Here is a 23,221-nt window from a genome sequence, read left to right on the forward strand (position 1 = left end):
TGAAGGTGAAAATAGCTGAATATTTTGCCTAATGTCAAATTTCATGGTACACAGGAAAGTTTAAGAACCATGATATTCTAACAAAAAATGGTGCTAGTACCAAAATAAATAATTGGTGGATAATAATCTACAGAATAAACATCCATGAATCTATACCAATATAATCAAATAAATGAATAAATGAATAAACAAGGGGAAAGAGACAACCCTTCCAATTAATAAATGTGCAAAGAATCACAGAAATAGAAAATCACCATTTGGCAAACACTAGAGCAATAATTGTTGCTGGCAAGAGTCATCAACGAATGCTAAAATTAGTGCACAAGAGTATAATGAGAAACAGAAACTTGAATACCTCAGAATATCTCCCCAAAAATACCTATTATAAAAAGAAAAACAGTAACTTTACAACGGAGAAAGCTGGCAGATATCACTTTAAGCAAGTGATCAAGATAATCATCACCAGTAATGAGACATGTCCACACTGTGTATCTCCTGAGATGATGAACTGAGAAAGGCCGAACATCTTTGTCTTTTAGGACATTCTACAAAATAACTGGCCAATACTCTTAATGCATCAAAGACATGCATGAAAAACAAAGACCAAGGAGGTGTCCCAGATTGAAGAAGCTCAAGGAGACATGACAACTAAATGCAGTGTGGGATCCTAGGTTAGATCCTGGGCCAGCAAAAGGACAGTGGAACAACTGGTAAAATCAAAATAAAGTCTGCAGATTAAGTTGATGGTATTGTGTCAGACCAGAATTCCTGGTTTTGATCATTGTTCTATGCTAAATGTTAACATTTGGAGAAGGTGAGTGAAAGGTATGTGGTGAAAGGTATTCCTTGTATTATTTTTGCAACCTTTTGGGTTAAGTCTGAAATTATTTCCAAATAACAAGTTAAAAAAAAAAAATTATGGTGCTGGTGCTTATAATCTAAACCACAGCACTTGGAATTGCACTTTCTTTGTTTGAAGTTAATTTTGTATCCTCAGTAAGCGCCTCTGAAGAACTAAACATTCAGAAGTATTAAATTACTTTAAAGGTTTAAAAAGAGTTTAATAACAGTCAAAGTAAAATCTGCTCACTTCCTCTTTGTTAATGATTAACTATACAAAAAAAAAAAAAAGGCTTTTCTCTAATAATAGTAAAAGATTTACTATTTTAAAACAACCCAAGTAAAGCTGATCCAATCAAAACTCATGTAGGCTTGAATACTGCAGGGGAAAAAAATCTTATACCAACGATGTGTTTTCAGAAAGACTCTAAATTCTATAACCTCTTAACCAGAGAAGGAATCTAGAAGCCTGGTTGAGTACCATGTGACTGAACTCATGCCATGTCATTTGATAAGACACTAAAGAGGAATGTAAATTAAACCAAGAATTAATTTGTTGCAGTCAAAAACAGGAAGAGATGAAAACTTTTTTTTAATATTTGCACTGTAAAAAAATTTAAGACTATGGTATTCACAATGTTGTTTTTTTTTTTTTTTGAGTCATGACATTGAGGATAAAACACATCACAGATAACTGCTGAGATAACTTTCAATATATGAAATAAGAACCAATCAGAATTCAGCCCCAGAGAGGCACTTTTTCTTCCAAACTACAAGTCTGATAAATTAAATGGGAGCTTTAAAAATAAAGACACAATCTACAAAATCTGGCAAATATATTTGACTGCAAGATGTTCGGAAATGAAGGGTGGGGAGGGCATTTGGGTTTCTAGTGTCAAAATTACTCTTTGTGAGTAGCTACTATCTTTTCAAAGCATCATTCCAAAGTTATGATGCACTTTAAAGAAAAAAGATAACAAGAAGAAAGGAAATGATCAGTATTACTGGCTTCACATGCTTACGATTTTTCATACTAAATAAAAATAGAAGCTTTTTTACAAGTTATTGTCAAGAATTAGTCTCTAAAGAAAGGACAAGAAATACATAGAAAGGCCCCACTGAAGTCCAACAGAACAAAAGTATAATTATAGTTTTAAAAGCAAAGCAGGCTAGATAAGCTCTTAAATCCCCTATCAGAGCCATTACCTTATCAGTAAAGCTAGATATATACAGTCACTCATCACAAAACACTTAGTATAACAAAGTAGCGCAGGCTTAGGTCAAAGATCACCCATTTAGAGTGCCTCATTTGTCTGACCCACTATAGTCAGTGAAGTACTTTCGGGTACAGAAATGTTCTTGATTTATATTTGGATATTCCAGTCCACTGATAGACTATCACCCAATTGCTAACATAACCTCATCTGAGATACCATGAACAACCAAACCTCACAGAAAATTCCAAGACTTTAACTCTATGTGTTTTACTCTATGGTTAGAAAAGGTACATTTTGGTGGAATAAGGTATTTTAGTGGGAAAAAATAAAAAATTATCTAAAAGGTTTTTATACTTCCAGGTATGATAACATCTTGAATAGAGGCATTAAACTCAACACCTTCATCCCATCACAATTAAAATGCCAAAACAAATCTAAAATAAGAGACAACTACACCAATGCTAGAAACTAGGAATGGCTGCCATTCCTATCACAAAACTGTTGGAGACTTTCTGAAAGACATGGAAAGATGAATCTGGAATGGAAGAAAGATGTCAAGAGCCAACTAGTGACTTACCCTCCTGAGAAAGGAGTGCTGTGAGCTGGAGAGAGAGTGGAGGAGATACTGGCAAAAACAGCATTAATGAGATGGGCAAGAGCTAGGGAAAGGGTACGCGATAGGAAAAAAAATAAGAAACCGTTCATGTGAAATAGGTTTTACCACTACCAATCAAGAACACTGGAAACAGCTATACCCCAGGATATATACTGAAATATATTAAATGATGGTTTAGGAAATCTAGCAATTTCTCCCAGAAACAGTGGGCAGATATACTAGGAAAGTGGATGAATAACTATAGTATAAAATTGGTCTTGTGGCTAGCAAAAGCTAGCCTCATAGCTTCTGAATGAGTCTCATTCCTCATAGAAGAAATTAAGACAGAGACATCACTCCCTGTTAGGACAGGCTCCCAACCCACTCCTCTCAGGCTTCTGGGTATATGAACAGAAATGTAATTTCTATCAACCAGGTCAGTTCTGTAATATTTGAAAGGAAAATCTATTAGTATCCAAGGACAGTGAGGTTATTGCAAATGAATCCACCACAGGCCCTAGATGAGACTTCTCCAAGCATAAGGATTAATAAAATAGAAAAAAGGAGGAGAAAGAGGAAGAGAAGGAGGAAGAGGAAGAAGAGGAGAAAAAGAATGGGAAGGGGGGAACAGATGGAGGAAGAGGAAAAAAAACATGTATGGAGCCCATGAAACCACCATTCTGCAACAAAAAAGAAAAAAGAAAAATGTAACACTCAAGATACAGAAAAGGCATATAGTTTTGGAAAAAAACCTGGAAACAGAAGTAAATTTTAATTAAAATTGCTTTGCATGAAATGTAATAAAATTAAAAACAAACAAACAGGTTCTTTGAAACCGAAATGACAAATCAGATATTGTGTAACAGACTAAAGTTTGGCTAAGAGTAAGGTAGAAATAAGTAGGGAGCTCAAAGAAAAAAAGAAAAATTAAGAAAAGAATAAGAAGACTAAGAGATGTAATAGAATAAGAACTGTAATAGCATAAGGAAAAACAACATCAATGATAACCCAGTAGAAAAACGAGATTTCAACATACAATTCACAAAAGAGGATATCCAGATCACCAATAAACATAAGGAAAAGTACACAATTTCATTAGTAGGTAGAAAAATAGAAATTAAAACTACAATGAGACATCACTACACACCTACCAAAATTGCCAAAATAAAGAGAAAATACCAAGCACTGGGTCAAGAATGTGGAGCACTCCCACACATTATTAATGAGAGCATAAATTGGGCATAATCACCCTGGAAAACCCTTTGACAGTATCTACCAAAGCTGAACATAGGCATATCCCTCAGAGTATGTCCAGGGATTAGTAGCAACAGCATCATTAATTGCAACAGCAAACCTAGGAGTTTGTTAGAAACATAAAATCTCAGATGGCATCCAAAACCTGCTGATTCAAAATCAGCAATTTACTAAGAGCCAAGGTTACTACCATAGGCACATTAATGTTTGAGAAGTGCTGTCCTATAACTCACACATTCCACCTCTACCTATATGCCCAACAAAAATATATACAAGTGTTCACCCAAAAATAGGTACTAGAGTGTTCACAGCAGCACTATTTCTAATAGTGAAAAACTGGAAATTATCCAAATACCAATCAATAATACAATGGATAAGTAAATTGTGATATATTCACAAAACAAGAATGGATAACCTATAATTGCACCCAATATGGACAAGTCTCATAAATATAATAATGAGTGAAAGAAGCCAGGCATAGAAGAGTCTTGTATTTATTCATTTTATATAAAGTGTAAAAACAAGCAAAACTAATCTATACTGTTAGGAGTCAGAATGGTGGTTAGCTTTCAGGAGGGTGGTGATATATAATAATGACTAGAGAGGAACATGAGCGGTTTTGGGGGGTTCAAAATGTTCTATTTCTTAGGCACAAATTTTCAGTTGTAAAATAAGTAAGTCTTAGGCATGTAATGTACAGCATGGGGACTACAGTTAATAATACTGTATTGCATATTTGAAAGTGCTAAAAAAGAGGAGATCTTAAAAGTTCTTATCACAAGAAAAAATCTTTGTAATTATGCATGGTGATGGATGTCAACTAGACTAATTTGGAGGTTATTTCATAATATATACAAATATTGAATCATTTTATTGTACACCTGAAACTAATATAGTATATATGTCAATTATACTTCAAAAAATGTTTCCTTTTTTTAAAAAGATTTTTTTTTTTAAAGATTTTATTTATTTATTTGAGAGAGAATGAGCATAAGCAGGCAGGAGGGAGAGGCAGAGGGAGAAGGAGACTCCCCGCTGAGCAGGGAGCCTGATGCAGGACCTGATCCCAAGACTCCGGGATCACGACCCGAGCCGAAGGTAGATGCTTAACCAACTGAGCCACCCAGGCGCCCCTATCTATCTATCTATCTATCTATCTATTTATTCTCTACATCCAACATGGGGCTCAAACTCACAACCCCAAGATCAAGAGTCATGTGCTCTTCTGACTGACCCAGTCAGGTGCCCCAAAATATTCTGTTTCTTAACCTGGACAATAAGCGTATATGCTTTATTAGTCATTCAGGAATGACAATTGAACTACATGACATACCATTACAAAGACACTAGAATACCTGAAATTATAAAAAAAGGGACAATACCAATGTTAGCAAGAATGTAGAGCAACATGGACTATCAAACAGAGCTGGTGGGAAAGCAAAATCGTATGACCACTTTGAAAAACAGTATAATAGTTTCTTATAAACTTAAATACTCATTTACCATGCAACTCAGCAATTCTACTCCTAGATATTACCTAAGAGAAATTAAAACATCTGTTTACATAAACATTTGTATACAAATGTTCATAGCAGCTTTAGTCGTAATAGACCCGAAGTGGAAATAATCCAAAAATCCATCAATAGATGAATGGATAAACAAATTGAGGTACATTCCTAAAATGAAATTCTATTCAGCAATAAAAGAGAACATGATACACACAACAGGGACAAGTCTCGAAAACATTAAGCTGTGTAAAAGAAAGAGTACATACTACATAATTCTATTTCTATCAATTGTTAGCAAAGGCAAAACTAACCTGCAGTGATAGAAAGCAGAGCAGAAAGAAAGTGGTTGCCTGGGAATGGGTGGGCATGGGGGAATTTTGGGGGGTAAGAGAAAAGTTCCATATCATGCTTGTGATGGTACTTTATACAGTTGTATACATTTATCAAAACTCCACAAACTCAATGAGTACATTTTATTGTAAGTTATACCCCAAATAAAATTATTTTCAAAAAAGCCAATGACAAATCAAGAAAAAAAAAAGATTTCAGCATGCATTCAAAGATTTAATATTCTTACTCTAGAAAGAAAATGGCACTTACTCTAGAAAGAAAATGCCAATAACACCAACAACAAAACCCCAGTCTCCCAACAGAAAATGTGAAAGACACTGTGGATTTCTAGAATGCTGAAAAGCTCGCAGAAGCACCTGAGCACTGACAACTTTCAATCTTAGAAAAGATGCAGATGTGAATCCAATGCTTGTTAACATTCCCTTAATCAGAAGCTGATACATTTTTCTGGAATGGTAACGTTAAGTCTCACATATAAAAGGCTGTGGCTTAGCAAAAAGTGAGTTTTTCTAGAGCCTGGCAAAAACCAGTGTCATCAGATAAGAGAGAGAGGGAGACTCTGCTGAGATTCACTGTATCTACTGCAGTCATGTGTGATCACCTCACTCCTAGTAAGATTCTATTCCTGTTGCCAATTAAGCAAGGAACTATAACTCCACTGTGTATGAGTATGCCTTCTCCTTCCACCCACCTGAAATGCATCCGTTGGCATCAGAAGTGAGACTGGCACAGACACACCACCACCCTTGTTAAACGAGTTGGAACTGGAAGGAGTGTTGGGAAGGTAAGTAAGGGAATGGGGCCTGAGGAAGTCTGGGAGGAGATGACAGAAATTGCAGCAGCTGTGTGAGTTGTTTTTTCTGGAGTAGTCCTAAGAGTGGAGTTCACAGACTGTTCTCTTACTTACTGACAAGTTGAGCTCAATGGATACTTTAAGAGAGGAAAGGCAAGAAGAGAGTCCAATGTGTAAGTCACGGATGTCTCACTAATGAAGGTGGGGATGGTCAGAGGTTCCCAAAGGCAGCACAGGGAGACGGGAGGTACGGTGGAGGACGCCCTTCACATGCCTCTTAGATGGGTAGTCAGCAACTTTTCAGGCCAGTACTGCATAGGCACTGAAGTTCATTTAGATGTGGGAAAGTATAAAAATAGAGCAGCGAAATGCCTTAACTCTTGCTTACCCAATTCTCTCTGGAGGAGAGCGAAAAGACCAAAAAAGTGATATAATTGATCCAATGGTTTTAAATGTGGGAAGGGGTGATAATAAAGTTATGAAGAGCTCTGTCTTTCTTGACCCTTCTTGAAAAGGTGGCCAAAGAAAAGGCTGGTTCTAATTTAAAGAATTTAACTGTGTGAATAACTTGCTTTTAAAACTCTGTGCTAAGTCTTTCCTCTCAGATGATTCTTAAGCTGAGACTGTGATTTGAACAAATATTTTTTAAACTAAATGGGTTAAAGTGAAGTGTTTGAAGTTTCCAGAGTTCACTTAAATAGGCATATAATATTTCCACTGGTAAACAGTAAGACTATTTCTTTTTGAAGAATATTTGGTCTGGGCATGAAAAGTTAAAAGGAAAACAAAACAAAACGAACTCCATCATTTCCAGGATGACCCATGTTTCCCAAGAAGATAGAATTAAAATGGTCTCAAGACCATTTAGCTCCTGTGTTTCAGACATAGTTTTATTTAGGTGAAGACACTCGTGCTGGATCAGAACCAAGTGAGATAAAAAGGAGAGGCTAAAGTCTTAGGAAATAATTTCCCCCATTTGGCTATCTTTAGCATTTTGGTTTCTGCAACATCTAGCTTGAGAAGGGAGATGCTGATAAAAGGTGGATTTTTATACATTTACAATTATATATAGAATATGTTTTTAACTTTAGAGATAGTATCTCAAAAGGAGTTATGAATTCTATACTTTTAAAAAAAGGGTTTGAGAAAGAGAAAACAGACGATGTCTCAGTGAAGGATTATAAATGCACTCTGATCAGGAGCTCCAGCACCAGGAGGGGAGGAGCCAAGTAGGGCTGAGCAGAGGCAGGAGCAATCTTAAACACTTAATGGTGACTGGGTGAGGGTACAGCAAGGTGCAGAACACTGTGCCCTACAGAAGCCATTCTTCCATGTCCCCACTCTAAAAAGGGCTCAACAGTGCTCAGTCTATATCAGCCTATACTTACTCACGCTGAAAGAAGAAACAAGGGAGAAAAAGGAAATCACATGAGACCTAGTAAAAAAGAAGCTGCATTTATCAGCTGCTCTGTGTGTGTGTGTGTGTGTGTGTGTGTTAGAGAGAGAGAGAGAGTGTGTGTGTGTGTGTGCGTGCGTTAAATGTGTGGAGAGATATTATACTTCAATAACAACAACAACAAGCTCTCAATCCTACAACTCAACAACAATAAGAAAACCCGATCAGAAAATATGCAGACTTGAACAGGTATTTCTCTACGAAGATATACAAATTGCCAAAAAGCACATGAAAAGATGTTCAACATCCCTAATAATTAGTGAATGCAAATCAAACCACAGTGAGATACAACCTCACAACCATTATGATGGCTACTATTAAAAAAAAAAAAAAACATAAGAAATAGAGGGTAAAATAACAGAAAAGATCATGAAACTAAGAGCTGGTTCTTTGAAAAGATATACAAAATTGACAAACACTCAGCTAGACTCACCAAGAAAAAAGAGAGGACTCAAATAAATAAAATCAGAAATAAAAGAGGAGACTTTATGACTGATATCAGAGAAATACAAAGAATCACGAGCCTACTATGAACAATAATATGCCACCAAATTTGACAACCTAGAAGAAATGGATAAATTCTTAGAAACATACAACCTACCAAGACTGAATCATGAAGAAAGAGAAAATCTGAACAGATGAACTACTAGTAAAGAGACTGAATCAATAATCAAAACCTCCCCAAAGAGGAAAGTCCAGGAGCAGTCAGCTTCACTGGTGAATTCTACCAAACATTCAAAAAAGAATTACTACCAATCCTTCTCAAACTCTTAAAAAAAAAAAAAAAAAAAAAAACAGAAAGAGAGGGAATGCTTCTAAACCCATTTTATGAGGCCAGCATTACCCTGATACCAAAATCAGACAAGGATGCCACAAGAAAAGAAAATTATCAGCTAATAACACATTTATGATAAAAATATATGCAAAAATCCTCAGCAAAATATTAGCAAATCAAGTTCAACAACACATTAGAAGGATCATATACCATGCAAATGAAAACCACAGTGAAATATCACCTTACACCTGTTAAAATGGTGATTATCAAAAAGACAAGAAATTACAAGTGTTGGCAACAATATGAAGAAAAGGGAATTTTTGTGCACTGTTGGTGGGAATGTAAACTGACACAGTCTCTATGGAAAACACTGTGGAGTTTCCTCAAAAAATTAAAACTAGAACTACCATATGATCCAGCAATTCTACTCTGGCTATTTTATCTGAAGAAAATGAAGATACATGCACCCCATGTTTACTGCATCATTATTTACAATAGCCAACATATGGAAACACCCTAAATGTCCATTCAGTGGATGAATGGATGAAGAAAATGTCCCTCTCTCTCTCTCTCTCTCTCTCTCACACACACACACACACACATGCAAACAATGGGCTATTATTCAGCCATAAAAAAGAATCCTGTCATTTGCAATAACACGGATGTACCTAGAGGACATTATGCTAAGTGAAATAAGTCTGACAGAGAAAGACAAATACCATGTGACCTCACTTATATGTGGAATCTACGAACAAAAACCAAAAACCAAAAAAACAAGCTCACTTGATACAGAGAACAGACTGGTGGTTGCCAGAAGTAGATACTGTTGGGGGTGGCAGCGGTGGGGGGTGGGTGGGTAGGGAGGGATAAGTGAAGGGGGTAAAAGGTACAAAATTCTAGTTGTAAAATAAATAAGTCATGGAGATGTAATGTATACCATGGTGACTACAGTTAATAATACTATATTGCATATTTGATAGTTGCTAAGAGAGTAAATCTTGTAAGTTCTCATCACAAGAAAAAATATTTTTTTGCAACATATACATAAGGTGACATATTAAGTAGACGGTTGTGGTGATCATTTAGCATTATGCTATACACCTGAAACTAATATAATGTTGTATCAGTGATACCTTAACTAAAGAAACAACAACAAAATAACAAACATTAGTGGAGAAATTGCAACCCTTGTGCAGTGTTAGTGGGAGTGTAAAATAGTGTATCCACTGCAGAAAAAAGTACCGCAGTTCCTCAAAAATTAAGATAGAATTATTATAGGATCCAATAGGATACAAATACTATATGATTCCACTTGTATGCGGTGCCTAGTTACATTCATAGAGTTAGAAAGTAGAATGGTTGTTGCCAGGTGCTGGGCTGGAAATGGGAAGCCACTATTTAATGGGTATAGAGTTTCAGTTTTGCAAGATGAAAAGGCTTCTGGAGATGGGTGATGGTGATGGCTGCACAATAATGTGAATGTACTTAATACCAGTGGACTGTACACTTAAAAATAATTAAAATGGTAAGTTTTATGTTATGTGTATTTTACCACAATTAAAAACAAATTTTAAAAGCCCAAAATGCCAAGACCAGAAAGGGGAAACCAGTTGAACTCAAGTCCAAGGTAAACTGAGGATGGAGCAAAGGTCTCCCCGCCTTCTTGCCATACTAACCCTCCACAAGAAATAACAAGAGAATGGCCCAGTGGTGGGTATGCATGGAGCCCTCCGGCAATGACATCATCACATGAGTACAGCTGCTAACTGAACAAGCACAATGGAAACCCATGGTATTACTGGACACCTAGCTAAGTTTATAATCTGAAACATTAAGTTCCCATGGGCCTCAATAGGAGGGGACAATCAAAGAAATATGAAGTTTAAGAGAAATTATGTTTAAATAGCTGCCAGGTCCAAGGAAAAAGCCCAAACAAAGCCTATTGACCTGTTTGGATTTCTACAAAAACAGATCACAGAGGGAACTGTTACTGGGCCCTAGCCATCAGTTTCTCTGAAATAAATGACTTTTTTAGGGGTTTGTACAGCGTCCACAAAGATTTGATAGTACAAATATAGCACATTTTAATCCATGCCAACAACTGGATTCTCTTACTAAAACGGAAGTGGCTAAAACTTTCCATAGCTGTCATGTCCCTACCTTTTATGGGAAAAATTCTAAAAATATATCACAACCCAGATTTGCATGAGGGGGGAGGGTGTGTAAATGTAATACCAATATAAAATTGCAATTAAAATGTGTTATAATTCCAAATGTGTTTGCTCTTCTATATGTTGGTTCTTGTGGAACCCAGAAAATACTGTGAATAAATTGTATGAACTGACAAAAACTGTTCTTTAATTTAGGGGGTACATTTTTTAATGCATTATTATTTTTAATCACTTTTAATCACATGTACATTATTTTAAAAATCAAATACTCCTGCAATAAAGGTAGATTCAATAAGATCTTTAAAAAATGTATTACATCAACAGGACTAAAACAAAAAAAAAAGGAAATTCATCTCAATAAATACAGAAAAAGCATTCAACAAAATTCAACTCTTATTCATGATTAAAATTCTCAGCAAACTAGAACAGAAGGGAACTTCCTCAGTCTTGTAAAGGGTATCTACAAAAACCTCAGTGCTAACATTATACTTATTGGTGAATAGACTGCTTTTTCCTAAGATCAGGATCAGGCAAGGATATCAACTCTCACCATTTCTATTCAACATTGTAAAGGATGTCCTAGTGAGTGTCATCTGGGGGAAAAGAAGGAAGGGAGGCAGGGGAGAGAAGACAGATGGAAAAGAATGTAAAACTGTATTCATAGACAACAGATCATCTATATGGAATATTCTATAAAAACTATAGAACTAATGAGTGTAGCAATATCAGAGAATACAAGGTCAATGTGAAAAGAAAGTCAGTTGTGTTTCTACACACTAGCAACAAACTATTAGACATTGAGATTTATAAAATTCTATTTACAATAATGTAAGAACTGTGACGTATTTGTGGATAAATTTAGTTAAATATGTGCAAGATCTATTGTGAAAACTTCAAAACACTGCTGAGGAAAAGTATGTAAGTAAATGGAATGATGGATATAAATAATTATAACATGTTCACAGGTCAGAAGACTCAACATTAAGATGTCAATTTCCCCCCAAATGATTCACAGATTCAAAGTAATCACAGTCAAAACCCCAGCAGGGTTTTTTTGGGGTAGGAAAGCTGATTCTAAAATTTATATGGAAATGCAAATAACCTAAAACAGCCAGAACAACTTTGAAGAAGAACAAATTTGGAGGAATTATACTACCTGCTTCAAAAATTACAACAAAGCTGAAGTAATCAAGACAGTCTCTTCCTGGAGTAAGGACAGACATATAGGTCAATAAGAACAGAAAAGAGAGTCCAGAAATACACCCACACATATATACCAAATTGATTTTCATAAAGGTACCAAGGTAATTCAATGAGAAAAGGCTAGCCTTTTCAACAAATGGTGCTGGAACATTCTATCTGCAAAAAAATTACCCCAGACCCTTAACTCTTACCACACATTAAAAATTAACTCAATGGTTCCAGAAGTAGATTCCCTAAGATCCATGATCATATTTCATAATATAGTAATTTTTCTCAATATCACATTGCCTTAATTGAGGGGAAGAAGGGGCTCTATACAAAATAGTATTAGTGTTATTAAATAATACTAAAAATTCATAATGGACCATAGGCCTAAATGTAAGAGTTAAAACTTCAAAATTTCCAGAAGAAAACAGAAAAAATATTATTGCAATCTTGGAGTTGACAAAAATTTCTAAAACAGCATAAAAAAGCATGAACCATAAAGAAAAAAAGGGACTTCATCAAAATTTTAGGCTTCTGCTCTTTAAAAGACTGATAAGAAACCAAAAGATAAGCCACAGACTGAGAGATATAGTTGCAAAACATATTTCTGATAAAAGAGTTGTAATTAGAAGAACTTTTATAATTCAAATATAAAAAGACAACTCCAATTAAAAATGATTAAAAGATATAAACAGGCGCTACACTAGTAAGACATAAAAACAGCAAATACAGGAAAACACAAGAATATGTCATTTTATCGCACTTTGTGCAATCCTTAGCTTTTGTGCTTCTCATATACTGTGCCTACAAATAGATTTGTGGCAAGCCTGTGCAAAGCAAATCTATTGGTGCCATTTTTTCAACAGCATTTGCTCACTTCATGCCTTTTGTCACATTTTGGTAATTCTCACATATTTCAAATTATTTCATTATTACTGAATTTCTTAGGGTGATCTGTGATCAGTCATCTTTGATATTACTACTGTAATTGTTTGGGGGAGTCATGAGCCACACCCATCTAAGACAGCAAACTAATAAATGTTGTGTGTGGTCTGACTGCTCTGCTGACCAGCCGTTCCCCCAACTCTCTCCCTCTCCTTGGGCCTCCCTATTCCCTAAGATACAACAATATTGAAATTAGGCCAAGTATGAAATGGCCACAATGAAATGGCCTCTAGGGGCGCCTGGGTGGCTCCGTAGGTTAAGCCTCTGCCTTCAGCTCAGGTTACGATCCCAGGGTCCTGGGACTGAGTCCCACATAGGGCTCCTTGCGCAGTCGGGAGCCTGCTTCTTCCCCTGCCATGCTCCTCCCCCTGCTTGTGTGTGCACGCTCTCTCTGACAAATAAATAAATAAAATCTTAAAAAAAAGAAATGGCCTCTAAGTGTTCACATGAAAGAAAGAGTTACATGTCTCTCACTTTGAATCAAAAGCTAGAATTGATTAAGTTTAGTGAGGAAGGCATGTTGAAAGCAGGGATAGGCTGAAAGCTAGGCCTCTTGCACCAAACAAGTCAGCCAGGTTGTGAATGCAAAGGAAAAGTTCTTGAAAGAAATTAACAGTGCTACTCCTACTCCAGTGAACACATGAATGATTCGAAAGCAAAACAGTCTTCTTGCTGATATGGAGAAAGTTTTAGCAGCCTGGATAGAAGATCAAACCAGACACAATATTCCCTTAAGCCAAAGCCTAATCCAGAGCAAGGCCCTAACTCTCTTTAATTCTGTGAAGGCTGAGAGAGGTGAGGAAGCCGCAGAAGAAAAGTCTGAAGCCAGCACAGGTTGCAGGTTGGTTCAGGAGGCGTAAGGGAAGAAGCCGTCTCCATGACATAAAAGTGCAAGGTGAAGCAGCAAGTTATAATAGATAATAATGAAGCAGATAATAATGAAGGTGGCTACACTAAACAACAGATTTTCAATGTAGATGAAACAGCCTTCTATTAGGAGAAGATGCCATGTCAGACTCTCATAGCTAAAGAGGAGAAGTCAATGCCTGGCCTCAAAGCTTCAAAGGACAGGCTGGCTCTCCTATTAAGGGCTAATGCAGCTGGTGACTTGAAGTTGAAGTCAATGCTCATTTAGCATTCCAAAAATCCTAGGGCCCTTCAGAATTATGGTAAAGCTACTTTGCCTGGTTCTATAAATAGAACAACAAAGTCTGGATGACAGCGCATCTTTTTACAACATGGTTTACTGAATATTTTAAACCCACTGTTGAGACCAACTACTCAGAAAAAAAATACTTTTAGAATATTACTGCTCATTGACAATGCACCTGGTCACTTAAGAGCTCTGATGGATAAGTACAATGAGATGAATGTTGTCTTCATGCCTGCCAGCACAACAGCCATTCTGCAGCCCATAGATCAAGGAATCATTTTGAGTTTCAAGTCTTGTTTAAGAAAATACATTTCATAAAGCCATAGCTGCCTTAGACAGAGATTCCTCTGATAGATCTGAGCAAAGTAAATTGAAAGCCTTCTAGAAGGGATTCACCATTCTAGATGCCATTAAGAACATTTCTGATTCATGGTCAAAATACCAACATTAATAGGAGTTTGGAAGAAGTGGTCCAACCCTCATGGAGGACTTTGAGGGGTTCCAGACTTGATTGAAGGAAGTAACTGCAAGATGTGGTAGAAATAGCAAGAGAACTAGAAGTGGAGCCTGAAGATGGGACTGAATTGCAGCAATCTCACGATAAAACTCTGACAGATAAGGATTTGCTTCTTATGGGTGAGCAAAGAAGGTGGTTTCTTGAGATGGAAACTGCTCCTGGGGAAGATGCTGTGCAGACTGTTGAAATGATAACAAGGGATTTAGAATATGACATAAGCTTAGTTGATAGAGCAGCAGCAGGGTTTGAGAAGATCGGCTCCAATTCTGAAAGGAGTCCTACTGTGGAGAAAATGCTATCAAATGGCATCACATGCTGCAGAGAAGTTGTTGGTAAAAGGAAGAGTCCATCAGTGCAACGGAAGTTCACTGCTGTCTTATTTTAAGAAATTGCCACAGCCACCCCAAGCTTCAGCAATTACCACCCAGATCTGTCAGCAGCCAGCATCACTGAGGCAAGACCCACCACCCGCAAAAAGAATATGACTCACTGAAAACTCAGATGGTGGTTAGCATTTTTTAGCCATAGAATATTTCTTTTTTTTTTTTTTTAAGATTTTATTTATTTATTTGACAGAGAGAGAGAGAGACAGCAAGAGAGGGAACACAAGCAGAGGGAGTACGAGAGGGAGAAGCAGGCTTCTTGCCGAGCAGGGAGCCTGACGTGGGGCTCGATCCCAGGACCCTGGGATCATGACCTGAGCCGAAGGCAGATGCTTAACCGACTGAGCCACCCCGGCACCCCAGCCATAGGGTATTTCTTAATTAAGGTATGTTAATTAATGAATGTTGTCTTCTGTTTTTTTTAAACATAACGCTATGGCACACTTGATAGACTACAGTGTAGTGTAAACCTAACATATATACACTGGGAACCAAAACATGCATTCGATTCACCACGTTGTGATACTCATTTTATTATATGGTTTAGTAATTAACCTGCAGTATCTCCAAGGTATCTGTCAACACACAAAAAGTTGTTCAATGTCACTAGTCACTATGGGAATGCAAATTAAAACTACCATGAGATGCCCCTAGACACCCATTAGAATAGTTAAACTTAAGAAGACTGACAAAACCAAGTGTTGGTAAGGACATGAAACAACAGGACCCTCCATACACTGTTTATGGGAATGCCACTTTGAAAACCAGCTGTGTAGTTTCTTAAAAACACAGATGTACCATATGACCCAGTGACAGTTCCTCTCTTGGGAATTTATCAAAGAAAAATGAAAACATACGTTCATACGAAGGCCTGTATACAAATGGTTATTATACCAGCATCATTCACAGTAACCAAAAAAATGGAAATAACCCAAATGTCTATCAAAAGGTGAATGGATAAGCTAATGTGGTTACATAGACAAGTAAATACTATTCAGTAATGAAAAGGAATGAGTAATATGAATTCAAAAGCATTATGCTAAGTGGAAAAGCCAAACACAAAAGACTACATATTATAGGATTTCATTCGTATGAAATTTTAGAAAAGGAAAACAATGGCAAGAGAAAGCAGATCCGAGGGTAGGCAGGAGGGACTGACTACAAAGGGGTTCAAGGAAACTTCTGGGGTTAATTGGAATGTTCTACATCATCATCGTAGAGATGGTTACATGACTATATTCATTTATCAAAACACATCAGGGGCACCTGGGTAGCTCAGCTGGTTAAGCATCCAACTCTTGATTCTGGCTCAGGTCATGACCTCAGGATTGTGAGACTGAGCCCTGCATCAGACTCCATGTTGGTCGTGGAGCCTGCTTAAGATTCTCTCTCTCCCTGTGCCCCTCCCCCTCCCTGCTTGAGTGCATGTGTGCACTCTCTCTCTCAAAAACAAGAACACATCAAATTGAACACTGAATATTAATGATTTTATGTAAATTATACCTCAATAAAACCGAGTTTTAAAAAGCATTTAATAAAGATTTTTAAAAAGTATCATCCAATAGGGGCGCCTTGCTGGCTCAGTCAGTACAGCACAGGACTCTTGATTTCCGGGTCATGAGTTTAAGCCTCATATTGGGTGTGGACCCTACTTAGAATTTTTTTACAAATGTATTATCCAATATATAAGGTATATATGTACATGCAACACGCAACAAACTGCAGGGTTACCATTGTATTTCTCAGTAGTGGGTCTTTGGAATTTGATAAATTTAGTTTTGTAACTGCATTGCAAAAATCATTTCACATATGATACAAAGAAACCTCTTATCAGTTTGTAACAACATTTACCATTAGTACAAACAGATGGAGCAGACAAAACACAGGGTGGCCCCCTATGTCTAAGGAAGCCAAATTGCCTTAATGTCATCATTCAGCAAAGACTCACAATATTAACAGAGGAGAACTAGCTGTGGCCTAGGCATCCCCCCAGGCCACCATCTGGAATATTCTTCATTTGACGCTGAAGAAGACATCTTATCTTCTGCAACTAATACAAGCCCTAACAGTGGCAAATAAAGCAAAAATGATACAACCATTGCTGTAGTTTTAAAAATCACAAGGAACACAAAGAGGACCTTGCAAGTCACTCCACATTCAAGGATAAGGCTATAATCCATATAAGTGGAGAAATGAATCATCGCAATGTACAACTATGGGATGCTGCCATCCTAATAGAATGTGTAAGGGATTCACCAAAAATTCATATCTTTTAAATATATTTGGTGTATTTGTTCATGATGTTTTTCCCCACCAGAATGATGACATTCCGCAATGATAAGGATTTATGTCTTTGCTGTTTACTGCTACATCCCTAGCATCTAGAACAATGCCTAGCACATAGTAATTGCTCAATAAATATGTTAAGTGAATAAATTATGACTATGTTGAATTTATTATGTCTATATAGATATTATTCACAGGTAAATGATGTAATACTCTTCCCTCCCATTTCTTTCTTTTGTAATTCTTTGACTGGAAGTTGTCTTGTTTTTTCATTTTGTTTCTAAATACCAATTCAAACCTAAACTTTCAAGCAAAATGACTGTTATTTTCTCCTTTATTTACTTCTTCATTTCAAAAATTTCCTACAATATGTGTGTGTACATGTTCATAATAAAGAACAAATGCACCTTTATAAAATTAGTTTTATAGAGGGCTATGTAAGTTAATAGCATGCTTCAAGTTTTCTTCTAGGTACTTCCTCAAATCTGTCCCTCTGCTTATGTTCTCTACCCTCTCTGAAAAACCCTCCACACATTTCTCTATAAATTTAGCCTGTCTCAACCCAATTTCCCCCAGTTAAGAATCCTTTATAATACTGGTTAATCTCAATCCTTTGATCCACTTTGACTCCCAAAACAGAACCATAAACCCATTTCAGCCAGGCAATATTCAGTATATTTTTGTATTTCCCACTGCTACAAAACATTTGATCAATGCTTAATTTGTTGAACCTGATGAATTTCTGCGACCCTGAAGAAGCTTGAGGGTACAAAAATTAACGTAAAGCTACAAAGATAAAGAAATACATTTGCATATTAAACTATAGGCATAAAAACCTACCAGCAGTGTCTGTCCTTGGGAAATGAAGAAATGACCTGATATAACGATGGTGAGAACAAGATACCCAGATTCTTCACTAGAGTCAAAAACCTTGAAAAAGAAGAAAGAAATGTGGATAAGACAATACATTTCTGTAATACTAGTAAATGTATAATATCTTCTCACACTGATCTTCCTGCTCAGAACGTTCCCTTTCCTTCCATTTAATCTGTAATCATTCACTTAGTATATTACTAAAACAAATATTCTGAAATGAAAAGAATACTAGTTTAAAAATAAAGAGATGTGGGCCCTGAGCTAACCACTTTTCAGTAACATTTTAATAAGTCATTAATTATCTTTGAGCCTCAGTTTCCTTTCTGTAAAATGGGGATAATGCCTTACATGGTTGCTGTGAGACTTCAGAGTCCTAGTTTCTTTAGTCATATAAATCCATTTTTACAACATCTCAAAGCCTGATGCTTTCCTTTGGATGAGCTTTAATTTGTCAATGTCACTCTTAAAATATGGTGCCCCAAACTGACCATAATGTGCTGGATGTGGTCTATCTCCCATTACTTGTAGTACAGCCTACAATCACATTAACCTCTGAGGGGCTAGTCTCATTTGAAGAATGATCTGATATCAGTAAAACCTCCTGAAACTTCATCACTTATGTTGGTAAATCATACTTTCACATTCTTTATCTGGACCTAAATGTAAGACCTTGCATTTATCTCATTATATTTTATCTTGTTAGATTTGGCCTATAGTTTCAAAGGGGAGTTGAGGCAATGAAATCAAAATATCAAAGAGCACATGATTGATAGATATAGAAGAGTAGGATCTGGGTCTTAAGTGACCACCCTGTATATATAGGTGGCTTTAATATACTGAAATGCAAACATCCTTGTATAAACAATAAAATGAAATTATGGATTCACCTCCATGCTCAAAGCTCAAAACAATGAATACATACCTAACTCAAGTATATCTTTTTTTTTTTTATTTGAGGGACAGAATGAGAGAGGGAGAGAGAGAGCATGAGAGAGGGGAGGGTCAGAGGGAGAAGCAGACTCCCCGCTGAGTGGGGAGCCCAATGTGGGGCTCGATCCCAGGACTCCAGGATCATGACCTGAGCTGAAGGCAGTTGCTCAACCAACTGAGCCACCCAGGCGTCCCTCAAGTATATCTTTATAAGGTCACTACATTCATTTGATAAATGATGTTTTCATAGTTTCATATGTGGGGTTTACAGCTTTAATGCTATATTTAAACTTAAGATTTCCTACTGAGTTTTCTCTAATTCACTTTAAATTCTAACCTTAAAAAAAAAACAAAAAACAAATGGTATTTTAGGTGTCAAGAAAGGTATGCTAAACTCTGCACTTCAGTGGTTATTACTCCACCTCTTTTCCAGCATTAGGAACTCAGTTATTTGTATGCTATTCTTCCTGCCACAGTTTAAAGGGATTATCTTGAATGCTTCATGACCACTTAAAATCACAAGGATAGCTAGGAGTCAAACACAGCTTTCAAAACTAGAGCCTGGTCAACAAATTCTTTGAGAGGCAATATGTTACCATGACAGTTTATTTTTTTAGGAATGTACTATATATCCCAAAAATATCCCAAAAAGTATCCAACACTTAAATGTACAATTCAATGAACGATGATAAAACAAACGCATAAAAATCACGACCCAGGTGAAGTAAGAGAAAACCCTGCCAGCCTTCCAGAAGGTACCCTAGTGCTATCTCCCAGTCACTCCTTGCTCTCTCCTCCCCCTAAGGTAGCCTGACTTCTAACACCATAGTTCAGCTTTATTTGTGTGCATGGAATCATATAGAAAGAATTACTTTCTGTCTGGCTTCATCAGTGTTGTTGCACATACCTAAGTTCATTGGTTTTCAGTACTATAGAATACCGTTCGACGACAACACCACAATTTACTGTTTCATTCTTTTGTTGATGAATAATATTGTCCAGTTTAGGTCGACCACAAATAATGTTGTTATGAACATTTTTATATATGTCTTTTGTTGGCTAGAAACACTCATTATGGAGACACCAATTCTTTCCAAATTATTTTATATATAATTTTTTTCAAGTGGTAACTAATGACTTCCATGAGAATCCCAGCAGACTTCTCCTCTGCTCTCCAAAGTCTCCAAACTGCTACATCTAATTGCCCACTCATGATTTCCACTTAAAGGCCCAATAGTCATTTCAAAATTAACAGCCCCTAACTTGAAGTCCAAACGTTCCCATTCATTCATTTATTCCTTCACTATTTACAAAGTCTCGAGCAAGTGACATCTGTTGCCTATCACTAGGAGTAGAAATCCAAACATTTCTGCCCACTGCATCTTGGTACTGGAGTCACTGTGGAAAACACAACACAGTCAAGCACTGAATGAACAGCACTTTACTCACATAGGGAAGAAAGAGAGTAAGATTGGCATCAGTAGTGGTCAGTTGCCCCTGCATGGGAGAGAGCAGGTCCCTCTTGGCAGCCACACAGAGCGGTTGGCCTGTGCTCCCCACTCTTGTGCTGCAGCAGAAGGACCCCATTCCCTCCCCCAATGGGACAGACACAGCAGTGGGGCTGGCCAGGTGCCATATGATACATAAGCAGAACAAAGGAGCACAGGCTCTGAGGACTCTATCTCTAGGTAAAGGAAGTGTTCTGGGCTTCAGGCCCATTCTTACGGTTGTGGCCAAAAGGGGCTGAAAGACTGCATGAACAAGCCTGCCTTTCCCAATACAAAGCACCCACCATATGCCAGGCTGTTGTAGGCATTTGACTCCCACAGTTTCCACATCAGAGAATATAATTCTGTCTTTCCATTTCCTTAGGCCAGCTGTGGAATCATTGAACCCTCTCCTTTCCTCATACCCATATCCAATCCATTAGCACATCCTTCATGTCTATCTTCAAAATACTCAGAATCTAACCATTTCTCACAGGTATGATCTAAGTTATCATCTCTGCTTGGATTATCATGATAACCTCCTCACTGGCTTTCCCTTTGTGTTCTTGCTCCCCTCCCCACACAGTTTATTCTCAATATAGTAGCTAGAGTGATCTTTTTTTTTTTTTAAGATTTTATTTATTTATTTGACAGAGAGAGAGATAGCGAGAGCAGGAACACAAGCAGGGGGAGCGAGGGAGGGGAGAAGCAGGCTCCCCGCCAAGCAGGGAGCCCGATGTGGGGCTCGATCCCAGGACTCTGGGATCATGACCCAAGCTGAAGGCAGACGCCTAACGACTGAGCCACCCAGGCACTCCTAGAGTGATCTTTTAAACCTAAGTTAGATCATGTCATTTCCAGCTCAAAGCCCTGCAGCTCAAAGCCCAGCATCTCATTCAGAAACTCATGCAAAGCACTCCACAACTCAGCCTCCGTTGCCCCTCTGCTCTCATTACCCCCTTGTGTACTCTGCTCCATCCACATGGCCTCCTTGCTGCTCCTTGAACCCACGAGGCAAATTCATGACAAACCTCAGGGCTTTTATTAATCCTGTTTTATCTGAAACTCTCTTCTCTTAGATTCACATGACTCACTCCTTCATTTTCTTCAGGTCTTTGCTTAAATGTCATCTTTTCAGGTAACACCTTCCTGACCATCCTACTAAAACCTGCCACCAGTCCCTCTGATTACCCAAACCAGATTGCTCCTATTCCTTTTTCCAGGTTTGCTTTCCTCCATAGTTCTTCCCACTTTTGTTACTTTATATTTACTTGTTATCTGTTTATCTATCTTCTTTAAAAGGTAATTGATAAATGGAATTATAAACAATACTCACTTACTCTGAAAGGCAGAATAAGAATAAATAGGGAACAAAGAACAGATGGGACAAATACAAAACAAATAGTAAAATTATAGACTTTATGCCCAACGCTATCAATGATTGCATTAAGTGTAAATGGCTTAAATACCCCCAATAAAAGGCAATCTGACAATAGGACAAAAAGATAAGGTGCAACTGACTATATGCTGCCTATAAGAAATGCATTTTAAATATAAAAATATGAACAGGTTAAAAACAAAAGACTGGGAAAAATATATACCATGCGAATACTAGTCAAAAAAATGTTGTAGTATCTATATGAACATTAGGCAAGAGTATCAAAAGGTATAAAGAAGGTCATTTCATAGTGATAAAAGGGTAGGTTAATCAAGAGACATAATTATCCTAAACATTTCTGTCCCCAAAGATAGAACTTAAAAATACATGAAGCAATAATTGATAGAACTGTAGGAGGAAATAGACAAATCCACAATTATAGTCAGAGATGTCAATACCCCTCTCTCAATAATTGATGGAGCAAGTACATGGAAAATCAGTAAATGTATAGATTTGAACAACAGTATCAACCAACATAACCTCATTGACATTTATAGAACACTTCACCCAATACCAGCAAAATACACATTCTTCTCAAGTATATACAGAGCATTTACCAAGATAGACAAAATTCTGAGACATAAAACAAGTCTTAGTAAATGTTTAAGTATGTTCTCTTAAAATTAAAATTAAATTAAAAATCAGTAACAGACAGATCTCTGAAAAAAAATCCCCAAGTATTCTGAAATGAAGTAATACACTTCTAAATAACCCATGGGTAAATAAGAAATTAAAAGAGAAATTAGGAAGTATTCTGAACTGAATATAATCCACCATGTTAATATTCTAAAAAAGAAAACCATATAATCACCTCAATAATGAGAAAATATAGAAAAAGGATTTGACAAAAACCAACACCCACTGCTGATTTATAAACTCAGCAAACCAGGAATAGAAGGAACTTCCTCGAGCTGATGAAGGGCATCTATAAAAAACCTATGGTTAGCAGGAAAGACTGAAAGCTTTCTCTCTAAGATAAAGAACAAGACAACAATGTTAGCTCTCACCACGCCTATCAACATTATCCTGGAGGTTCTAACCATTGTAATCAGGCAAGA

At 37.0% G+C, this 23,221-nt stretch overlaps 1 protein-coding gene across 1 annotated transcript in view; it reads right to left on the reverse strand.

Moving 5' to 3' along the window:
- The window catches only part of REC114 (REC114 meiotic recombination protein), a 108,098-nt gene that overhangs the window by 69,417 nt on the left and 15,460 nt on the right, over positions 1–23,221 (reverse strand). The window contains exon 2 of the mRNA XM_045899734.2: positions 18,273–18,362. Within this exon, the coding sequence (XP_045755690.1) occupies positions 18,273–18,362 (90 nt within the window). The remainder of the gene's footprint in view (positions 1–18,272; positions 18,363–23,221) is intronic.

Source organism: Mirounga angustirostris, unplaced genomic scaffold (genome assembly GCF_029215605.1).
Source record: "Mirounga angustirostris isolate CCGP_5_RB_7025 unplaced genomic scaffold, mMirAng1.0.hap1 SCAF_9, whole genome shotgun sequence".
Taxonomy (NCBI): Eukaryota; Metazoa; Chordata; class Mammalia; order Carnivora; family Phocidae; genus Mirounga; species Mirounga angustirostris.